At 49.2% G+C, this 19,290-nt stretch overlaps 1 protein-coding gene across 1 annotated transcript; it reads right to left on the bottom strand.

The window, feature by feature from the left end:
- Positions 1-8,253: 8,253 nt before the first annotated feature.
- GJA4 (gap junction protein alpha 4) lies at positions 8,254-13,109 on the bottom strand. The gene is made up of 2 exons (XM_037499373.2): positions 13,043-13,109; positions 8,254-11,958 (listed from the first exon to the last, which is right to left on the bottom strand). The coding sequence occupies exon 2, from the start codon at positions 11,939-11,941 to the stop codon at positions 10,940-10,942; it is 1,002 nt and encodes a 333-aa protein (XP_037355270.1). The 5' UTR covers positions 11,942-11,958; positions 13,043-13,109; the 3' UTR covers positions 8,254-10,939.
- Positions 13,110-19,290: the final 6,181 nt, after the last annotated feature.

The following is a 19,290-nucleotide window of genomic DNA, read 5'->3' as shown; positions in this document are numbered from 1 at the left end:
CTCTCCCTCCCTTCCTTTGGATGTCTTTATTTGTTATCTTTATCAGGATAATTCTTGCTTCATGAGTTGGGATATAGTCTCTCCCTTTCTATTTTTTGGAAGAGTTTATATAGAATTGCAAACATTATTTCCTTACATTTTTGGTAGAATTCACCAGTGATGTCATCTGGGGTTCTTTGAGGGAAGTTTTAAATAACAAATTCTGTTTTTTAAATAGCTATAGGGATGTTCATGTTATCTGTTTCTTTTTTTAGTATGCTTCAGTTGCTTGTGTCTTTTAAGGAACTTGCCTTTTTTATCTAAATTTTTGGATTTTTTGGCATGAAGTTGTTCATAATATTTACTTACAAGTCTTATAATAGACCTAAGCTCTCTAGTCGTTGCCTCTCTGTCATACTTGATATGGTAATTTGATCAATCTGGTTGATGATTTATCAATTTCATATATCTTTTTAAAGAACCATCTAGGTATTATTGATTCATCTATTTTCTATTTCATGGATTTCTGATCTTATTATTCCTTTTCTTTAAATGGGTTTCACTTTGATCTTCCTTATTTAGCAGTGTAGATTATTGATTTTGGAAATTATTTTTTCTCATATAGGCACTTAAAACTATACATTTCCATATACACATTGTTTAACTACATCACACAGACTTTATTACGTTATGCTTTCATTTTTATTCAGTTTGAAATATTTCCAATTTCCTGTGACTCTTTGACCTTTGGCTTACTTATAAGTTAATTTCTAAATAATTAGTTGGGTTTTTTTTTCAGTTTTCTTTTTACTGTTGATTTATTGTTTGGTTTCATTGCAGTCAAAGAACATACTTTATATAATTTAAATCCTTTAAAATTTATCAAGACTGGTTTTATGACCCAACATATGATCTAGCTTGATGTTCCATGTACAGTTGAAAGGCAGTGTTCTCTGCTCTGGTTAGATGGAGGATGGCATACATGCCAATTGGGTCAAATTGGTTGATAGTGTTATTCAAGACTTTTATTTTATTTTATTTTTTAAAAGATTTATTTATTTTTATACAAGAGCTGGGGTATGGTGAGAGGGTGGGTGAGAGGATTCACCAGAGACAGAGCGGGGAACAGAACAGGCAGGCTGACGAAATACGTTGCTGAGGGCACGACAGCAGGCACGACAGGAGAGGTCTGTGGCACCATGTGGGATTCTCGCCAGCCGGCGGGGATCAAACCCACACTGCAGAGGCCGCGGACAACTTCAGAGCGTGGCACTCAACCCGTTGCGTCACCGGGGAGGCCCTAAGACTTTTATATTAGTGTTGGCTTGATATATATATATATATATATACACATATATATATGTATGTATGTATATATACACACACACATATATAATAAAATTCATTTTACTTAAAAATAGACTTTTTTTTAAATAGGAGTTTTAGTTCACAGCAAATTGAATGGAAAGTACAGCGAGTTTCTATTTACACTGCCTCGCTTCCTCCCCATAATCCAGGGCCTCTCCCAGTATTGACATTTGATACCTATTTCAGAGGTCAAATTCTTCTGTATGTTTTTTGTTTACCCTCATTCATGATCCAATGCTTTATTTTGTGTTTTGTAATTTTGGATTCCATATTCATATATGGTGGAAATTTTTCTGTGAGACTCCCATGTGGCTTTGCTTGAAGTAACATACCTCAAGAGTGACTTTGCAGTTTCTTCTAGGTATCTTAAGGTTCATGACTACTTATTATGTTAATTTTTAAAAAAAATTATTTATTTTTATACAAGAACTGGGATATAGGCCAGAGGTGCAGGGGGTGAGAGGATTCACCAGAGGCAGAGTGGGGAGCAGAACAGGCAGATCTACTGAAATACCCTGCTGAGGGGAGCAGCGGGCGCGACAGGAGTGGTCGGCTGCGCCATGTGGGACCCTCGCTGGCCAGCTGGGATCGAACCCGCGCTGCAGAGGCTGTGGACAGCTTCACAGCGCTGTGCTCAACCTGCTGCGCCACCGGGGAGGCCCTATGTTAATTTTTTAAGCGTGGGGGTATGGGGTACATTGCCATTGTAAGGATCAGAAATTTGAACCACATTTGAGAACAGGTTGTGGTTACCAAATCTAAAGGGATTCCTTCCTCCCCCGCCCCCTCCCCCGCCCAGAACCAGGGCTGAGAGAAATATGCTGCTGGCAATACGCAGGGGCCTCAGTTCCAACTCTCTGCCACAAGTGGACCCAAAGCCTGGTCTCTTATTCCCATGGCACCATAAAGTCTGTCGCCTATCCCCAAAAGCAGAACAACCAAAAGCATCTATATTCACATTGGTTTTCAGCTTCCTCTTTGGTTTTGGTGTCTCTTTTCAACTCAACTATGCACTCGAAAAGTTACTTGTAAAAATTTATTGAGCACTTCAATTTTGTAAAGGGGAATTTTTCAGGTTCTCATATCAGCTCTATTGTCATTATGCATTTCTCTTTACCTCATTCCTCTTTCCCCTTCTCCCCAGTCCTCTTATCTTTTAGGATTCATTTCTTCTGAGGCCTACAGTAAATAATGTATCCTCATTGTTCTTTATTTCTTTATTAATTATTTCCCTATAGCATTTATCACTGTTTGTATGATTTCCTAAACGTCTTTCCCCTATTAGACTATAAGTTCCTTATGGACAGAGACTAGATCTAGTTTATCTTCTACTGATCCCCAGAACTTGTACCATATTTAGAATTGGACAAACCCTCAGTAAATATCTGTTGGATGGAGAGTCATCTTATCTAGAATACCATGTCATAAAGTTTGCTTGTTGAAAAATGGTTATGAGTTTTGTGATACTGTCTTTCTTTTTTTTAAAGATTTATTTATTTATTTATTTATTTAAAGATTTATTTATTTATGCACACAAGAACTGGGGGTACAGGCCAGAGGTGTAGGGGGTAAGAGGATTCACCAGAGACAGAGTGTGGAGCAGAACAGGCAGACTGAAATACACTGCTGAGGGGAGCAGTGGGCGGGCGAGTCAGGAGAGGTCTGCCGTGTCATGTGGATAGCTCCCTGGCCTGCTGGGGATCGACCTTGCGCTGCAGAGGCTGTGGACACCTTCATAGTGCTGTGCTTAACCCCTTGTGCCACTAGGGAGGCCTGATACTGTCTGTCTTAAAGTTGTGTATGCCATGTGATGTTAGTCAATGTAATTTCCAAAGTTTTCATCGACTATAGTTTCTAAAATCTTGAGAAATAAGGATGAAGGAAGGGGTCTGGAAGCCTGCTTTAAGACTCTGCCGTGGACTCTGTTCTGGTCAACCTTTTCACCATTGATGGGATGATGACATCCGTGGACTGTGTCAAAGAATTATGCAGACTTTGTCTAATTCTTGGTTGAAAGCAAAAGAAACAGACTCTAATTAATTAATTAATTTAAAAAATTGATTTATTTATGCATACAAGAACTGGGGTATAGGCCAGCAGTGTGTGTGTGTGTGTGTTGGGGGGGGGTGAGAAGATTCACTGGAGACAGTGGGGAGCAGAACAGGTAGATCTACTGAAATACAGTGCTGAGGGGAGCAGCGGGTGAGGCAGGTGTTGCACCATATGGGTCACCTCCCTGGCTGCCAGGGGATCAAACTCGAGCTGCAATGGTTGGCAATAGCTTGATAGTGCTGTCTTTAACCCCTGAGTCATCAGGGTGGCCCAAGACTCTGATTAAGAGAATTAACTAAGCTAAGGACTGGACTTGAACAGGATTGAAGGAAGACAAAGCCTCGCCAAGATCCTAGCATGGAAGTGATTTGCTTGGGACTCTCAGCTGGGCATGTTGCTACCAAGCAATTCTGCTCGTTCTTGCAACCTATAGTTCTTGGGCTCTCACCATCTGCTCTGGAGTCAATGTTTGTGGCTCCAAAGAATTCATATATTGAAGACCTAGTCTTTAAGATGGTGCTACTTGAAGATTGGTCTTTTGGAGGGTGACCAGGATCTGAGAACAGAGCCCTCACGATGGCATTGATGCTGTAATAGAAGAGACTGGAGAGATTTGCTTCCATGCCCTTCCCCTCTCCACTCCCTCCACCATGTAAAGGACCAGACAGACAGTCTTCACCAGAACCCAGTCAGACTGGCATTCTGACCTCTACTCAGAGGCAAAAATTAAGCATTTGTTCTTGAAGCCACCTAGTTTATGGTACTTTTGTCATGTCCCCTCATACTGACAGAGGCACAGGGCTCATCGCTAACCTCCCTGTGCCTTGCAGCACTTTTTGCAGAGTTCTGTGTGGAAACATATGATTGGCTAAAGTGAAGTCATGGGCCCAAGCCCATGGGCCTACGGTGGTGTGTCAGGGGCCAGGGAAAGGTAATGTCTCCTTACTTCAGCTTCCGTTAACAGGAGAATGAGCCTGCCTCCAATTTATCTCACCTTTGTCTACACAGAGAGAGCTGCTAATCCTTGAGAAAGGACTTCCTCTTTTCTGGTCTGGGTCTCTATTTCTCCTACTTCTCTCCTAGAGGTCCCAAGGGTATAGATTATTTTCCTTCCTTTTAGAACACTTAACTGCCTTCCATGCAATATTTTGGAGTTCGCCTAAATTGGCTGTGGATCAGATAAATCTCCCTGCTCTCTACTTCTTCATATTCTGCAAATGAGCTCATGGATTTTACTCTTTTGAAAGGGTTCCCTGCTGAGGCCTGTCAGAATCTCTGCATTCAGTTCAGTTAAATTCTATAAACTTTAATGAACCAATTTTTCTGCTTCAAAAGTGGAGACTCCAGGAGTTTCCTGACTCTCAGGGTTGGGGATGTATAGTCTGGGCCCTCAGGGATCTGCTCTATCATCGTCTACTGGGAAAGATCTCGAAACCCAGACTATCACCCTCCTTGGTTCAGGTTTCCAACTTTTCAAAGTCTTTCAGATGTTGAAAGCTTGGGCCACTTTGATTTTTTGAGCTTCTAGCTATATTCAATAGTAAAGAATTGACTAGATAGAATTACAAAAATCGTGTTTTATTTCAAATATGTGAATTTGATGTGAATATGATGCATTTTCACACACATTCTAAAATGCAGTTGTTGGTATAATCTCATTTGGAAATAATTTAAAAACTCCCACTGATGTTGCATCTGGCTTATAGCATCCTTGGTCTTGTATGCGCCCTCCTTACCTGTACTGCAGGTGAGTCTGATTCTGACATACCTCTTACTGTCAAGTCAGTCCTTCTGGAGGCCTTTCTTGAGCCAGTCCTGGGATGCTGTCCTGGTTCCCTGGCTTGCTGCATCCTGTTTTTGGCAGGAATGGACTACCATGAGGCCGAGAATGGTTCTCCCATGGCTGAAGCTGGGCTCTTGTATCATGGTCCGAACCAATGCCTGGACGTTTCATCTTGGAACCTTTATGGGTCCTGCACTGGTTTCCTGTGTCTGCCCCTTAGTACTCCTCATAGGAATCTACCCTACCTCCATCCTGGAGTTTCTGTTTCTGATTGTAGAGATTACTGTGGGTTACAGATGAATTAGATGGATGAGTTCCCTGGCTCAGGGGAAGGCCCAGGCAATCGGGTCCCCACACCCCCTCAGTTTCTCTGTGACACTCTGCTTAGCTTCCTCTCCTCCTATGGAACAGGATGCATCGAGGGATTTGGCCTTTTAGAAACACTATTCTGTACTTAACTGAGCCCCCAAAGAGACAGACCCAGGAATAAACATGATCTCCAGGGAAGACCATTTAATTGCATCAAGCTCAGATTTATTAGATGAAGAATAAATCCTATTAATAGAAGCTAGGAGGGACTAATTCTCTGGGGGAGAGAATTCAGATATAAGAGGATGATTCTTGTCAGTGGGAGCAATGGGCTGAGGTGGACACGATGACATTTTTGTTGGTGCAGAAGTCAGATTTGTCATTTTTATTGCTCAAGCTCCCAATGACATAAATGCATGCTTAGTGGCAGCCTCATGTAAAAGGTTGGGGGCATTTCACTGGAAAGCTTTCACATTATTTTTACCAAACCAGCATAACCCTGTACACAAAACATCTCTGTGTAGCCCATAAAATAGCTGGGAGACAATTTGATTTGGGGCTTTTATTTGAAGTGTATGCAACAGACGAATACATGACATGGCTGACACAGGTGGCTGAACACTTAATTCAAATAGGTGATCTGGGTGTGTGTGACACATAAATTGCTAAGGTAGATTTATGAGAACAAAATAGAAAAGACAAATAGTTGCTGGAGATCTTGAAGAGAGTTATATTTATTTATTTATTTATTTTTTTTATAGAGGCATGTTTTATTTATTTATTTATTTGTTTGTTTGTTTGTTTTGTTTATACATGCACTGGGTACAGTCAGAAGCACGGGAGGATGAGAGAATTCACCAGAGCCAGAGCGGGGAGCAGAGCAGGCAGAAGGACCGAAGCACACCGCTGAGGGGAGCAGTGGGCGGCAGGAGAGGTCCGCGCGCCATGTGGGACCCTCCTCTGGTGGCCGGGGAGCAGCCGGGGATCGAACCCGCACTGCAGAGGCCGCGGGTAGCTTCACAACCCAGCGCTCAACCGCTGCGCCACCGGGGAGGCCCTTGAAGAGAGTTTTAAATAATGACACACAAAATGGCACTGTAAAGCCTGTAGCTGGCTTTACAGGTAAGTTTGTTCAGACCTTTGAAGAGTTGTTTAACATTGTTTAAACAAACTGTTTAAACAACGCTGGTGTGGGTGCCAAGGCTGAGGGCCTTGGCACTCGGTATGTAAACTTTTATTTGCTTCCTCTGTGTTCTTTGTGGCTCTCCCACCCTATCTCTGCTTGGTATTTCCCTCACCTTTCAGGTGTCCTTCACTGCAGGACACACAGTCCACTTTCATCAGTCGTTGGCCTGGGAATAGAATTCCAGGTTGAAAATCACTTTCCTTGGAATTGTGTGGGTCCATCGTCTTGAAGTTGTTGTCAAATGCAGTGCATTCCTGACTCTTGGGACTGTTTATGGAACTGTGTTCTCTGTCTGGAAACTTGCAGGCTCATCTCATTTTCTCCAATGTTCTGAAAAATGTTCAGTGGCGTATTGGGCTGGGCACTCCATGGCCCCCTCAGTCTTGAAATTATAGAAGCTTCCTCAATTACCTTCAACTCTGTTTTTTTCTGGCCTCCTTTTCTAGAACTCCTGTTTGTTGGACCTCCTGGATGATTTATTTATTTATGCATACAAGATCTGGGTCACAGGCCAGGTGTGTCTGTGGGAGAGGATTCACCAGAGACAAAATGGGGAGCAGAACAGGCAGATCCACTGAAATACACTGCTGAGGGGAGCATCGGGTGAGACAGGAGAGGTCTGCTGTGCCATGTGGGTAGCTCCCTGGCTGGGGATTGACTGTGCTGCAGTGGCTGCGGATAGCTTCATGGTGCTGCGTCTTAACCTTTTGTGCCACCAGGGAGGCCCTAAACAAAGTGTTTAAACAATGCTGGTGTGGGTGCCTTGAATGTGCATTCATTTCAGACAATGCTATTAAGCACAGAAGTAATTTTTTTTTTCTGGAAAGAAGCTTAGAGTTCATATGAGAACCACACTGACCACCAGTGAATATATTGAGCCCCTTTATTCTTCTTGGGGGGCAATGCTGCTTCCTCTCTCTGGGATACTCTTTACCATCTCTTCCCTGGAAAATTTTTCCTCACTGTTCAGGTGCTGAAGTGTACCTCCTCCAGGCAGGTCTCACAGACTACAATCTATATCAGGTCCTCTCTTTGGGCCTCTCCTATCAAGGGGCATTATAGCAGCCAGTTGGGGGTGGAAGGCTGAGGGCCTTGGCACTCAGTATGTAAACTTTTATTTGTTTCCTCTGTGTTCTTTGTGGCTCTCCCACCCTTACTCTGCACGGTGTTTCCCATCCGCCTGTTTTATCCTATGCAGAGAATAAGTTTCCATTCCACCCCAAGGTGGGGAGGTGGTCACCTCCATGCTCAGAATGGGGGAGGGTTGCCTGGCTCTTGGTCAGCTCTCTCGGTTTTAGCTCCACCATCTATCCCACCCTCAGAGGCAGTTGGTATCTCCACTTCTTGTCATTTGCTTTTGCTTTTATGCATTTCTGAATCATCCACAATGAGTTACTTTCACAATCAGAAGAAAGTCCCTAACTTTTTAAAGTTTCATACCTCTTGACCCAGTAATTTTATTTCTTGGAAAATCAAGGAAATAGGCAATTTGGAAAACATTTATGTACAGCTATCTACATCACAGTACAATCTATAACAGAAGATAATTAGCTGCAAACAATCTAGAATCTAATATTAGTCTCATGTTGATGACAATAAAGTCACCAAGTGATGTTTCCAAAAATACTTGACATAGGGAAAAGCGTTATGACTTAATATAAAATGAATAAAGCAGAAGACAAAATTGTAGGTATGCCTTTACTCAGATTTTATTTATAAAATGCATGGAAGAAACTGGAAGGGATGTCTTCTGAATATTAACAGTTGTTACCCCTGAATGGTAGTGTCTCATTGTCTACAATAATGATTCATTACCACCATAATTTGAAAATAAATTCTACATATGAAAAGAAGAAAGTAGAAAAGTTAACGTAATCTTTGCTTACATTAATAGAGGTAGAAGTTTGAGACAAGAGAGGTGATAATCTCATGGAGTATGGTATCTAGGATATCTATGATATCTGGGGGAAGATGGCATATGCTGAGAGGAAAATAGATGAACTGCAGGTTGGCCAGTGCCTTCTGGAAATCAGAGTGAACAGGAGGAATAGAAGAGCAGGCTAAGGGCTGACCTGGTGGCTATTTGCTTGGGACTGTGCTGCTTGTCTGGGAAGGACAGAGTTGTTGAACCTTGTGTGGTCTTTGGGGTCAGCATCAGGGCTGGTAGAAGAACAGCTGTAAGATGGAGAAAGGAGTTCCAACAATCCTGTGATGGATAGCTCTTTCTGTAAATGTTGGTGGTGGTGCTGAAGCTGGTGTGGAAAGGAAGTGCAGGCTCTCTAGACAAGGCAATGGAGGTCAGTGGTAGAATGGGGTCAGCAGCCTGATGGTCAGTGAGCCAGCACGTTAGACTGGGAAGAAGTTTTGATATCATCCACCCAACAACTCTGTTTTTGTACAGTCTGTGACGTTCACATACTCCCATAAATCACAGATAAGATGACCTTGGGTTATGCAAAATTTCCAGTGTACTCCACATAACCTCATCCTTTTCTTTCCTACTCAGGAAGGCAATGTGAATTCAAGTGACTGGATTTGATCTTACAGTAATAACTTTGAATGTTTTGATTCATGGAAAATAGTACATGAGCATGAACTTCAGACCAATGATTCCTCACACCCAATCACCATATACCTGTTCTCATCCAACCCTTTCATTTCACAGTGGGGAAAATGAGGCCCAGACAGTGGGGAGGAATATAGTCAAGGGAATGTGATGCGTGGGAGACAGATCAAATCTCTTGGCTCTTTCTGTGACTGAGAGTTGCCTGTTATCAACTTAGATTTTGGTGGAGTTGAGGGGATAGGCTGGAGGAAGGAAGAAGGAGGTGGAGGAAGAAGTGCGAGGTGAATTTGTTGTCTTCTAATCAGGCTGCATCACCAAGGAGACCCCTGAGTGCAATGTATACTTAACACTCTGCTTGGCCTCTCCCACCAGGGCCTGGAGGCGAGGTGGGGTCAGTAGGGCCAATGGGGCTGACATACCCCAAAGGAATGCTGAAGTCCTAACCCTTAGTGCCTCCAAATGTGACCTAATTTGGAAATAGAGACTTCAAAGAGGTAATCAGGTTGAAGTTGTTAGGGTAGGCCTAATCCAATACAGCTGGTGTCCTCATAAAAAGAAATGAGGACAGAGCCATCCACATGCACAGGTGAAAGCTATGAGAAGGTGCAGGCAGAGGTGGAGGTGATACGTCCATTAAGGAACACTAGATTGTTAGCCACCTGCCAGAAGTGAGGAGAGGCGGGAGCAGAATCTCCATCCCAACCCTTAGAAGGAACCAGCCCCCCCAACACTGTGCACTTCAAGCCTGCAGAGCGGTGAGAGAACAGATTTCTGGCCTGGAAGCCACCCAGGCTGTCGTACTTTGTTTCGACCCCCTAGGGAATGAGCTTACAGTCACACTTCATTGGCTGCTGCCCCAATCTGGGTTTTCCCATCCCCCCCACACCGTCCTCACTCCAGCCCTTTTGCCCTGGTGTTTTGCCTCAGTCTCGCCAGAGGTCTAGTCCCTGGCCCCAGCCCCAGGATGGGGACAGCCACGTTGCAAGGGCTGGGGGGCCGGAGAGAGGGTGGTGCCTGAGACATCTCCTAAGGCAGGGGGTGTTTAGCACTTGCAGCTGAGCGGCAGCATGGAGGAATCTGTGGGTTTCAGGTGCTGGCAGCAGTTGGGTTGCTGAGACCAAAGACAGGTTATGCGGGAGCAAAAGGGAAGCCCCAGCAGAACCAGCAAGTATCCCTCCCCAGGCCCATCTGAGACAGCATCATTACGCACCTAACTGGTGATTAAGTTCCTGTTTATTTTAGAAGCATAAACAGCACAACTAGGAAGGAGTGAGGAGATCAAGACACCAACCCCCTGACAGGCCAGGTCCAGCGCAGGCTCTGTCTGCCCTCAAGGCTGGCCCTGCAGCCTCCACCAGCCTTTCCCTGTGAGGACAAGTTGTGAGGGCAATCTAGGCAGAGGAGGGTTGACCATGAAGTGAGGTGGGGTGAATTGGCTCCAGGTCCCTCTGAACCAGGTGAAAAAGGCAAGAGGGCCCATAACACCCTTGGTCAGGAATACCTCAAGCTGGCTTTGTGCCTGGGGCAAAGCCACACACTGAAGGGGAACTACGGTGCCCTCTGGCCACCAGAAAGGTACAAGGTATTCAAGAACCACCTGGCCCACTGGCCAGCAAGCACCTGCTTCCATCAGCCCTAGTCATCCCTGCAGAGACTTTTGGAAGGGGCATCTCAGGCAGCTAGACTTCCAGGACCCCTACACATACTGCTTCTTGGAAGCAGAGCTGCTGGGGCGACTGGGGGATTTCTGGTCACCATGAGGGCGTGAGTCTGGGAAGAGAGGGGGCCTGGAAGAAGCCAGCCTTTCCTCTGTAGTCAGATTGGCCCAGTTCTGCTCACTGGACGAAAGCCCATTGTAGGTGGGGCATGGTGGGGATGAGGGCCCTTCGCCCATGGGGAGGTAGAAGAAGACCTGGTCAGTGTAAGGCTCTGAGGAGGCGCCCTGGGCTGGGGGGTGCTCCTGGCTCTGCCGCTCCCTGATCCCCCGGCTCAGGCAGCGACACAGCAGGTGCGCCAGCTCCAGCAGGTTAAGCACCAGGGAGATGAGTCCGACCACCAGCATGAAGATGATGAAGATGGTCTTCTCTGTGGGGCGTGAGACATAGCAGTCCACGAGGTTGGGGCAGGGCGGGCGCTGGCATACAAACAGGGGCTCCATGTTCCAGCCATAGAGATGCCACTGGCCATATAGGAAGCCCGCCTCTAGCACACTCTTGCAGAGCACGCTGGTCACATAGGTGCCCATAAGCGCCCCTCGAATCCGCAGGCGACCATCCTCTGTCACCGAGATCTTGGCCATCTGCCGCTCTATGGAGGCCAGGGCACGCTCCATATGGGGGTCCTTGGCTGGCAGTGCCCGGAGTTCCCTCTCCTTCTGCCGCAGCCGCTCCTCCCGCCGAGACAGGTAAATGACGTGGCCCAGGTAGACCAGGGTGGGCGTGCTGACAAAGAGGAACTGCAGCACCCAGTAGCGGATGTGGGAGATGGGGAAGGCCAGGTCATAGCAGACGTTGGTGCAGCCTGGCTGGGCTGTGTTACACTCGAAATCGGACTGCTCGTCGCCCCACACGGACTCGCCTGCCAGGCCCAGGATGAGGATGCGGAAGACGAAGAGCACTGTCAGCCAGATCTTGCCCACCACAGTTGAGTGCTCTTGGACCTGGTCCAGAAGCTTCTCAAGGAAGCCCCAGTCACCCATGACTCCCGGGCCTCCGCCTGCAGGGAGACAGAGGCATTGTCAGCTGGGTATTTCACAGTATATTCTAGCAACAACCTGCAGGAGGCTGGCTGTACCCATTTTACCTATCAGGAAACTGAGGCTCCAGGAGGGGAAGGGACTGGCCTCAGGGCTCACACCCAGTGGGTGGTCAGGACTAGAAGCTGGGTGTCAGCTCCTAAGCTGTGACAGGGGCACAACTAGACTCCCTGTATGTCACATGTGTGTCCTTTCGATTCCCATCTGGAGCCTCAGATGACCGCAGCCAAGGAGCTCTGCAGCAAGTTGAGGCTCCTGAGCCTGTGGGAACAGAGAACTTTAGGAACCTATCCCAGGTCACACAGCTGTGCCAGGCCCTCCCTCCTCCCTTTTGCCCGTGATGGGCTGTGCCCAGACCTTGGGCTGGAGGTGATCCTATTCTGAGCTGTTCAGGGGTTCAAGGCTCGGGTCCCTGCTCCCTCCGTATCATATCTCACACAGCAGGTCCCATGCGGTGGAAGGTGGGTGGGAAGGTGTTAGAAGCTGAGAGCAGGCAGCTTCCTGCATTAGCTCCACCTGTCAGCATTAAGGACCACTTACAACTTCAGTGTAGCTGGGATCCAGCTCCCTTTCGCCACCCTCCCCACTCCCCTCTGCCCAAGCTGTTGCTCCCAAATTCTAGACTCCTAAGCTGGCTGAAGGCACAGACCACTAAGCTCCCAGAACATCTAGGGGTGGGGGAAACTAAGGCTGGAGGATGAAGGGGGAGGCCAAGCAAAGCTACTTCGAGCCAGGGTCTGGAACCGGACCTGGGTTCAAATCCTGTCCCTCTCTTACTAACTGGTACCTTGGCTGGGTGATGACTTCTTAGTGCCTTAGTCTCCTCTGCCGTGAAATAGAAGAAATAATATTCCTACTCCTAGCGCTACAAGGAGTCAAGGAGAGGTAGCAGCCATCCTCAGCAGAGCCTGGCCAGAGGCAGCTGGGAGCCGTGCCTGTGGGTCCCCCCCAGCTACCCTTCACCCCTGGCGGCAGGTGGCAGCCCGTGTTCTCCATCTAGTCTGTGGGCCGAGGGCGCCCCGCGGCTCCCCAAGCCCGGCTCACCTCTTCCCTGCGGGCCGGTCCAGGTGGCGGTGTGGAGCACGACCCCACGGCGGCAAAGCTGCGCCCGCGGGAGCGCGGCTGGTCTGCGGCCCGGCTGCAGGGGCGCCTTAAATAGCGGAGGGGCGGGGTGGGGGCAGGAAACGCTACAGGAGGGAGGGCAGCCAAGAGCTTTCCAGAGAGTGGGCGGGGATGCGGGGTGCAGGAGGTGGCACTGGGAGTCGGGGATGGAGGGAGACTGAGGACCCCCTACCTTCCCCTCTGCTCTCCGGGAGTGCAGCTGACCCACTCTCCGAGTCTCCGTGACTTTGGCGGTAAAAGGAGTTCTCCGAAGACAAAGTTTTCAGGGGTGGCTGGCTTTGAAAGGATTACAAACCAGAAACTGGCCTGAGAGGCTGGGAGAGACAGGCAGAGGGGGATTAGGGTGTGGAGGCCTCCAGGGTAGAAGCCTATGGCCCCGGGGGAGAGAAGCTAGCTGCTGTTTAGTGACCTCGGAGTGCCCGCCCAGTGCCCCTGTGCAGGACTTGGCAATCACAGCTGGCTAGCCATGGGAACCTGACAGGGAGAGAGGGCTTGGAGTCTGCTGTCCCCAGAGTCTGTGAGGAGCTGGGGTCTCAACCCAGCTCCTATTCTTGCAGAATCCTCAGCCCCCAAACCCGCTTCCCAGACAGGCTTTACAACCAGAAGTCACTAAGCAACTCCTGTGGGCCACTTGAGACTGGCGGAGAGGGGACTCTCCTCATGTCACTAACTGGTGGTGGTGGGGGGACATTGAAAGAAATGAAAGAGGTGGTCAGAGCTCCACGCCGTTCATTCAGACATCACCGGGTGGGCGACATTAATGAGGGTCCCTGTGCTGCAGACCTTGTGTGTGTGAGGGCCTGCATGTCTCTGCCTCTCACTGGCTGGTGCAGGAAGCAGGAATCGAACATATTGACCCTTGGGTTATAGCAAAATTATAAATGTGGTAGTTCCCTAGAGAAGTCCAGGGAGATTTATAGGGGACTTGGTTAGCAATGTATCCTGGAGGAGACTCATGAGCCAGGTGGAGGGGGAAGAACATTCTAGAGAGTAGGAACAGCACAGACAAGGCCCGAGGACCAAGGGTGGGGAGGCCTGGGGACTCTGACCCGTTGCCTCAGAATGCTGAAAGCCCCAGGCCGGCGGGCAGAAGCAGCAGAACTGAAGCTGAGACTGCTGAGCCCTTAAGTAGCTTAAGCCCTGTGCCTTGGTTTCTTCCTCTGTGTACAGTGGGAATAGTGGTAGTTTCTACTGTGTAGGGTTGTTGGGAGATGCAATCAAAGCCCAGAAAGTTTTCAGGCTGGCTAAAGATATGGCAACAAAGGTGTATGGGTTGGCTTTGGTAGCAGAAAGGACTGAGGGTAGGAGGCTCGGCAGACTGGTGGTGGGGGGTAGGCAGCTGAGGAAGGGGATGTAGAAGGTGGGGTCAAAGTCAGGGGCTGTTGGCAGAAAGCTCCCTGTTTGTCCACCACAGGGTTCAATCCTTTGACTTGCAGGGTCCCCCACGGTCCTACCTTCCTGGCTGGAGATTTCTGGGCAGCAAGTGTGGGTGCGTTCGGCTGGGACCTCAGAGTGTGAGGATTAGGCAGAGCTGGCTTCCCCTTCCAGGCCTGTCCCTGAGGGCCAGGCTGAGCTGGGCCTCCTGGATTTCCAAAGCTGACAACTGCGCCCACTTTAGTTCTGACCCTTGAGGGCATGAGAACGGAGGTCCCTGGGGACCGGTGCTCACCACACCCCCACTGCAGCCTTTACTCCCAGAGTTCCTCTGCTGAGGCTGGGCCAGTCTCTCCTAAAGCCTTTCTGATCCCAAGACAAGATGAGAAGGAGAGGAAGGAAGGAGGGAGAAGGGGTGGACGTGTCAGGGCTACCCTCACCCTCCTCTGACCCCTTCCTCGTGGCTCTGGAGGCACCTCCCCCGGGGATAGGAGGCTCTGGAATCAGCCAAGACAATATTCCCTACCACCTGGCCATGCCACAGGGAAAACACACCTAGAACCCGGCTGTTCCCTTCCTCCTCACTCCCCTGACCTCCTCAGTGGCCTCCTAAGGAGTCTCCTGGAGTCCAACCTCCCACCTTTCCCAGAAATCTGACCACAGCTGTGCCCTGCTTAAGACCCTTCCACTTCCTTGGCCTCATCCCCTTCCCCTTTCACTCAGGTGTCCAGCCAGAAGTACCACTGCAGCTCTCTGTGTTCTGTTGCCTTTGTCCATGCCGTTCCCTCTGCCTGCGGCATCCTCCCATGCTGAACCCCACAAGTCTTTCAGGCCCTTACTCCACATCTCCCTTTGGAAGTTCCCTTGCTGGCCTCTGCTGGTGAGAGGTTGTGCTGGTTGTGTTCTCACAATGTGCCATCCCTGGCTGCATTGTTTCTTGTTTTAAATTTCATTTTTATTAATGGTAAAAATCATGCAATGTCAAGTTACCGTCATTCGTTTTTAAGCATACAGTTCAGAGTGTTAAGTACATTTACACTATTGTATCACGGTCCTCTAGAACTTTATCATTTTGCAAAAGGGAAACGCTGGACTGATTAAACAGTTTCCCATTTCTCCTCTGCTTTCTTTGGTGCACCATTTAAACTGGGGCTGGTTGACATCCCCAGCACCTAGCAGGACCCAGGTAGATGGGAAATTCATTAATTCAGCATATAATTACCGAGTACCCCTCGGTGTTATGCTGCTGCCCTGGACACTGGAACTCGCCCCCTAGGGAAAAACAAAAACACCTGTCCTCGTAGGTTGTACATTCTACCTGGGGGATAACAGACAGTGACACCTAGGATCTGTCGGATGATGATAATTGCCATGTGGAAAGCAAAGTAGGAAGGGAGGGCTGAGGGTGCAAGGGTGGCAAGTCTGTTTTGAAGAGGAGGGAAATTCTCAGTAAACAGCTGATGTTGGATGCAAGCCCCAAGGAGGGGGGAGAGCCTGGTGGCTCTCTAGGGCAAAGAGCGTTGCAGGCTGAGGGAACCAGATACAAAGGCCCCGAGGCAGGAGCATGCCTGCTGCTTCCTGTTTGGAGCAAGGAGAAGGGAACACATGAGGTGTGGCTGGGGGCTGATCTCATGGCTCCTGAAGTCTGTGTAAGTTGCCTTTGGTGTTCAGGGCAGAGGAGTGGCATGATTTGACTTAGGTTTGGACAGGATTGCCTTGGCTGCTGTGCTGAGAGTAGACCATGGGGGTGGGTGGTGGAAACAGATATCACCCCTACACCCCCTCAATCGGGGACTCAATGCCCAGCTCTGCAGAGTCTGCTGGTTGGTGGCTTCCTGCTCCTAACTCTTGCAGGTCTGCTTCAGCTGTCCAGATGGTCACTCTGCGTGGGGTGGCCCTGGGCAGTGACAGAGCCATCTAACAGGCACAGAGCTCCCTGCAACAGGTCTTCTTTTAAGGCCACTAATCCCACTCATAAGGGCTGTACCCTCACATCCTAACCACCTCCAAAATCTCCACCTCCTATTAGCATCACATTGGAGGCTGGGATTGCAAACTGTGAATTTAGCTGGGGAGACTCATTCAATCCATGTGACAAACTTGGACCAGCATGGTGTCTACAAAGTCTCCTGTTACCCTGTGTTGCCAGCTGGCTGGCATACCACACAGAAGTGAATGAACTTGAAGGCTGTTCATATGAAACGGAACTGTCATATTCAGGATTGAAGGAAGCTTGCAGTGAGTGCTCACACAATGAGGAAGGAGGAGGGAGAGGCATGTGTCCTGAGAAGAGCAGGCCAACGGGACTTGAGAGTCACCTCATGGTCGCAGCGTTGTGCTCTGGGGACTCTGGGTGGTGAACAGCAGCCAGCTCAACACAGACCCAATGGGAAGAGTGCACTACACCTCTGGGAATAACTCTCACACCAAAGGTGGGGAGGGCTACAGTGTCCCCTCATCCCAGCCTGGAGAAGCAGGGCTGGGACTGGAAGCACAGTCCATGCTACAAGAGTCTAGAGTCGGTGACGTTCTCTGGTTGCTCTGACCTCCCAGCAACTCTCCAGGCAGTGGGACCCACCCCAGAAGAGACTGGAATGCATGACTTCAAGCAGGTGGAGATGACCCCTCCCTGAGGGCTCTGCCCTCCCTGAGGGCTGGGGTAGATGTGCAATGTGGCCCGGGCAGCAGGCAGACTTCCCTAAGCATGGTGCCTGCGGATGTGCTGAATATACTAGATTAGTATGGACACTGGACTAGCATGTCTCCTCTGGTGGCTCCTTTCTCCACACAGCGCTCCTGGGAGTAGCATTGTCCAGGGTGCTGGGCTGAATAAGTGTCCTTTGCCCCTCACATCCACTCTCCGCCTGGCTCAGTGTCCTGAGAAGCTGTCCAGACCTGAGTCTCTTAACAAGTTCTCTGCCCTCTGGCTTTGGGTTGGGTCAGTGGGAGAATCTGGCAGGTGAGCAGCAAGACAGGAGAGTGAAGTAGAGGAATTGACTTGATGGCTGTGGTTGGATGCATCCTTGCAGGTCCCGAGTAACAGGCCAGTTCGCTGCTCTTAGTATAAGCCCCAGGGTAGTGTGGGTTGTGGGTTTCCTTAATCACATCCAAGCCTTTTTAAAGCAGACCCTCTAGGAAACTCTAAAGTTACTCAGTTTGAATGTGCCATCTGTTTCCTGCCGGAAACCCCATTTCTACAATTCCCATTGTATTGATGGAAGACCAAGGCTGTGGTTCTGAAGCCTGCCCAAGAGGCAGGGTGGTGAAGATGTGGTTATGAAGTGGTTAAACTATGACTCATACCTGGGTGGTGGGTGTTGGTCCAACCCCAGCCCTTTAAACTTGGCTGGTTATCTGTGGCCTCTCCATGGGGGCATGCAGGAGGGCAAAGGTGAGTCATGATGAACCCACCTCTCCCTGCCTGTATTGGCTCTTGGCTCACGGCCTCCTGGATTCCTGGCTCCTGGCTTTGGCTTTGATAATCATAAATGTTCCCCTGGGTTAGTATAGCCTTGCCCTGCCACCCGCTCACCCCCTTTGCTTTCCATTCCAGCCTGGCTTAGATTTCAGGTCACCACACAGTGATGGGGGTGAGGTGGTGAGTCACTCGCGGGGCATTATTTAGTGTAGATGAGTATGTTTCTGTCTCCCCCAGAGTCTGAGCTGGGTGGCTCAGGTCCTGTTCTCAATACAGTCCTAGCATCCCACTGGGGACCCGGTGCAGAGAAAATGCTCAGGGAAAGTGCCAGGGACTGGATAATGCTTGGGCGAGGCAAGAGGTGACAAGTATACAGACATAGCAAGAGTGTGAACAATTAGTTTTGTGTACACAGGGCGTGGATGTCCGTTGTGGATGGCAGTGATTGAATTCCAAAGGCGGAGGTGGGGCGGTTTGTCTTTGATGAAAACGCAGTGATTGTGCGTGTGCATGCTTGCAAAGGGCACGGTCTGGCTGGGATCCCTGCTGCAGAGGGAGCACAGCGCCCTCTTGTGACCTCATCTACAACCAACATGTAGGATCCACCCCTGCCTCTGCCTCCCAGCTCCTGCCAGCTCCAGTGTAACTTCAGCTCCAGCCTTAGCCAGAGCCCCACTCTAGCCCTGAAGCTCTCTCCCCATCTGAGGGCTGCCTTCGCTGCCCTCTGGCCTTGTGAGTGGGAGTGTGGGAGAAGAGATGATAGAGCCAACCTGTATAAAACACAGCCTTTATTGATTTGAAGGAAACTGCCTTGGGAATGTTCCTATCAGCACATCCACTGGAGTCCCTGGACCCTGGGTCTGGAAGGCTGGCACCAGACCCACCACACACATCAGCAGGGAGGAAGATGGGAGCAAAGCTGCCTGAGGTTAGGGTGGGGGTGGGGGCGGGGTGGCGAGGTGTGAGGGAGGGGAGCTCCCCTGGAGGACCCAGAGGACCCCCGGGTGTCATGAGCAGGGTTTGGTGACACCAGAGTCATCTCATTCTCTTCATAAACACACACAGCCCTCCAGACCTCCCACTGCTGGGAAAGTACTTCCTCTCCACGCAGGAATCTGGGTGCTTCTCTCAAGGGAATGAAGATTCCATTTGGTCAGCTGCATCCAACCCAGGCCAAGTATCTCTTCCCGTAGCTTCCAGGCCTCAGTGCCTGCTGTTCTTTCTGCTTGGAAGCACTTCTCATCAATCTTAACATTATTTCTGTGAGAAGCCGCCCCTGATCACTGCCTCCTGGGTTAGGTAGTGGCCCTCTATCAGCTCCTGAAGCCTCAGTGGATGCAGTAGTTAATTTGCTGGTTTCAGTGTCTGCGTCCTGGGG

Source organism: Talpa occidentalis, unplaced genomic scaffold (assembly GCF_014898055.3).
Source record: "Talpa occidentalis isolate TD23 unplaced genomic scaffold, MPIMG_talOcc4v2.1 talOcc4.9, whole genome shotgun sequence".
Taxonomy (NCBI): domain Eukaryota; kingdom Metazoa; phylum Chordata; class Mammalia; order Eulipotyphla; family Talpidae; genus Talpa; species Talpa occidentalis.
This window is presented reverse-complemented; position numbering and strand designations above follow the sequence as displayed.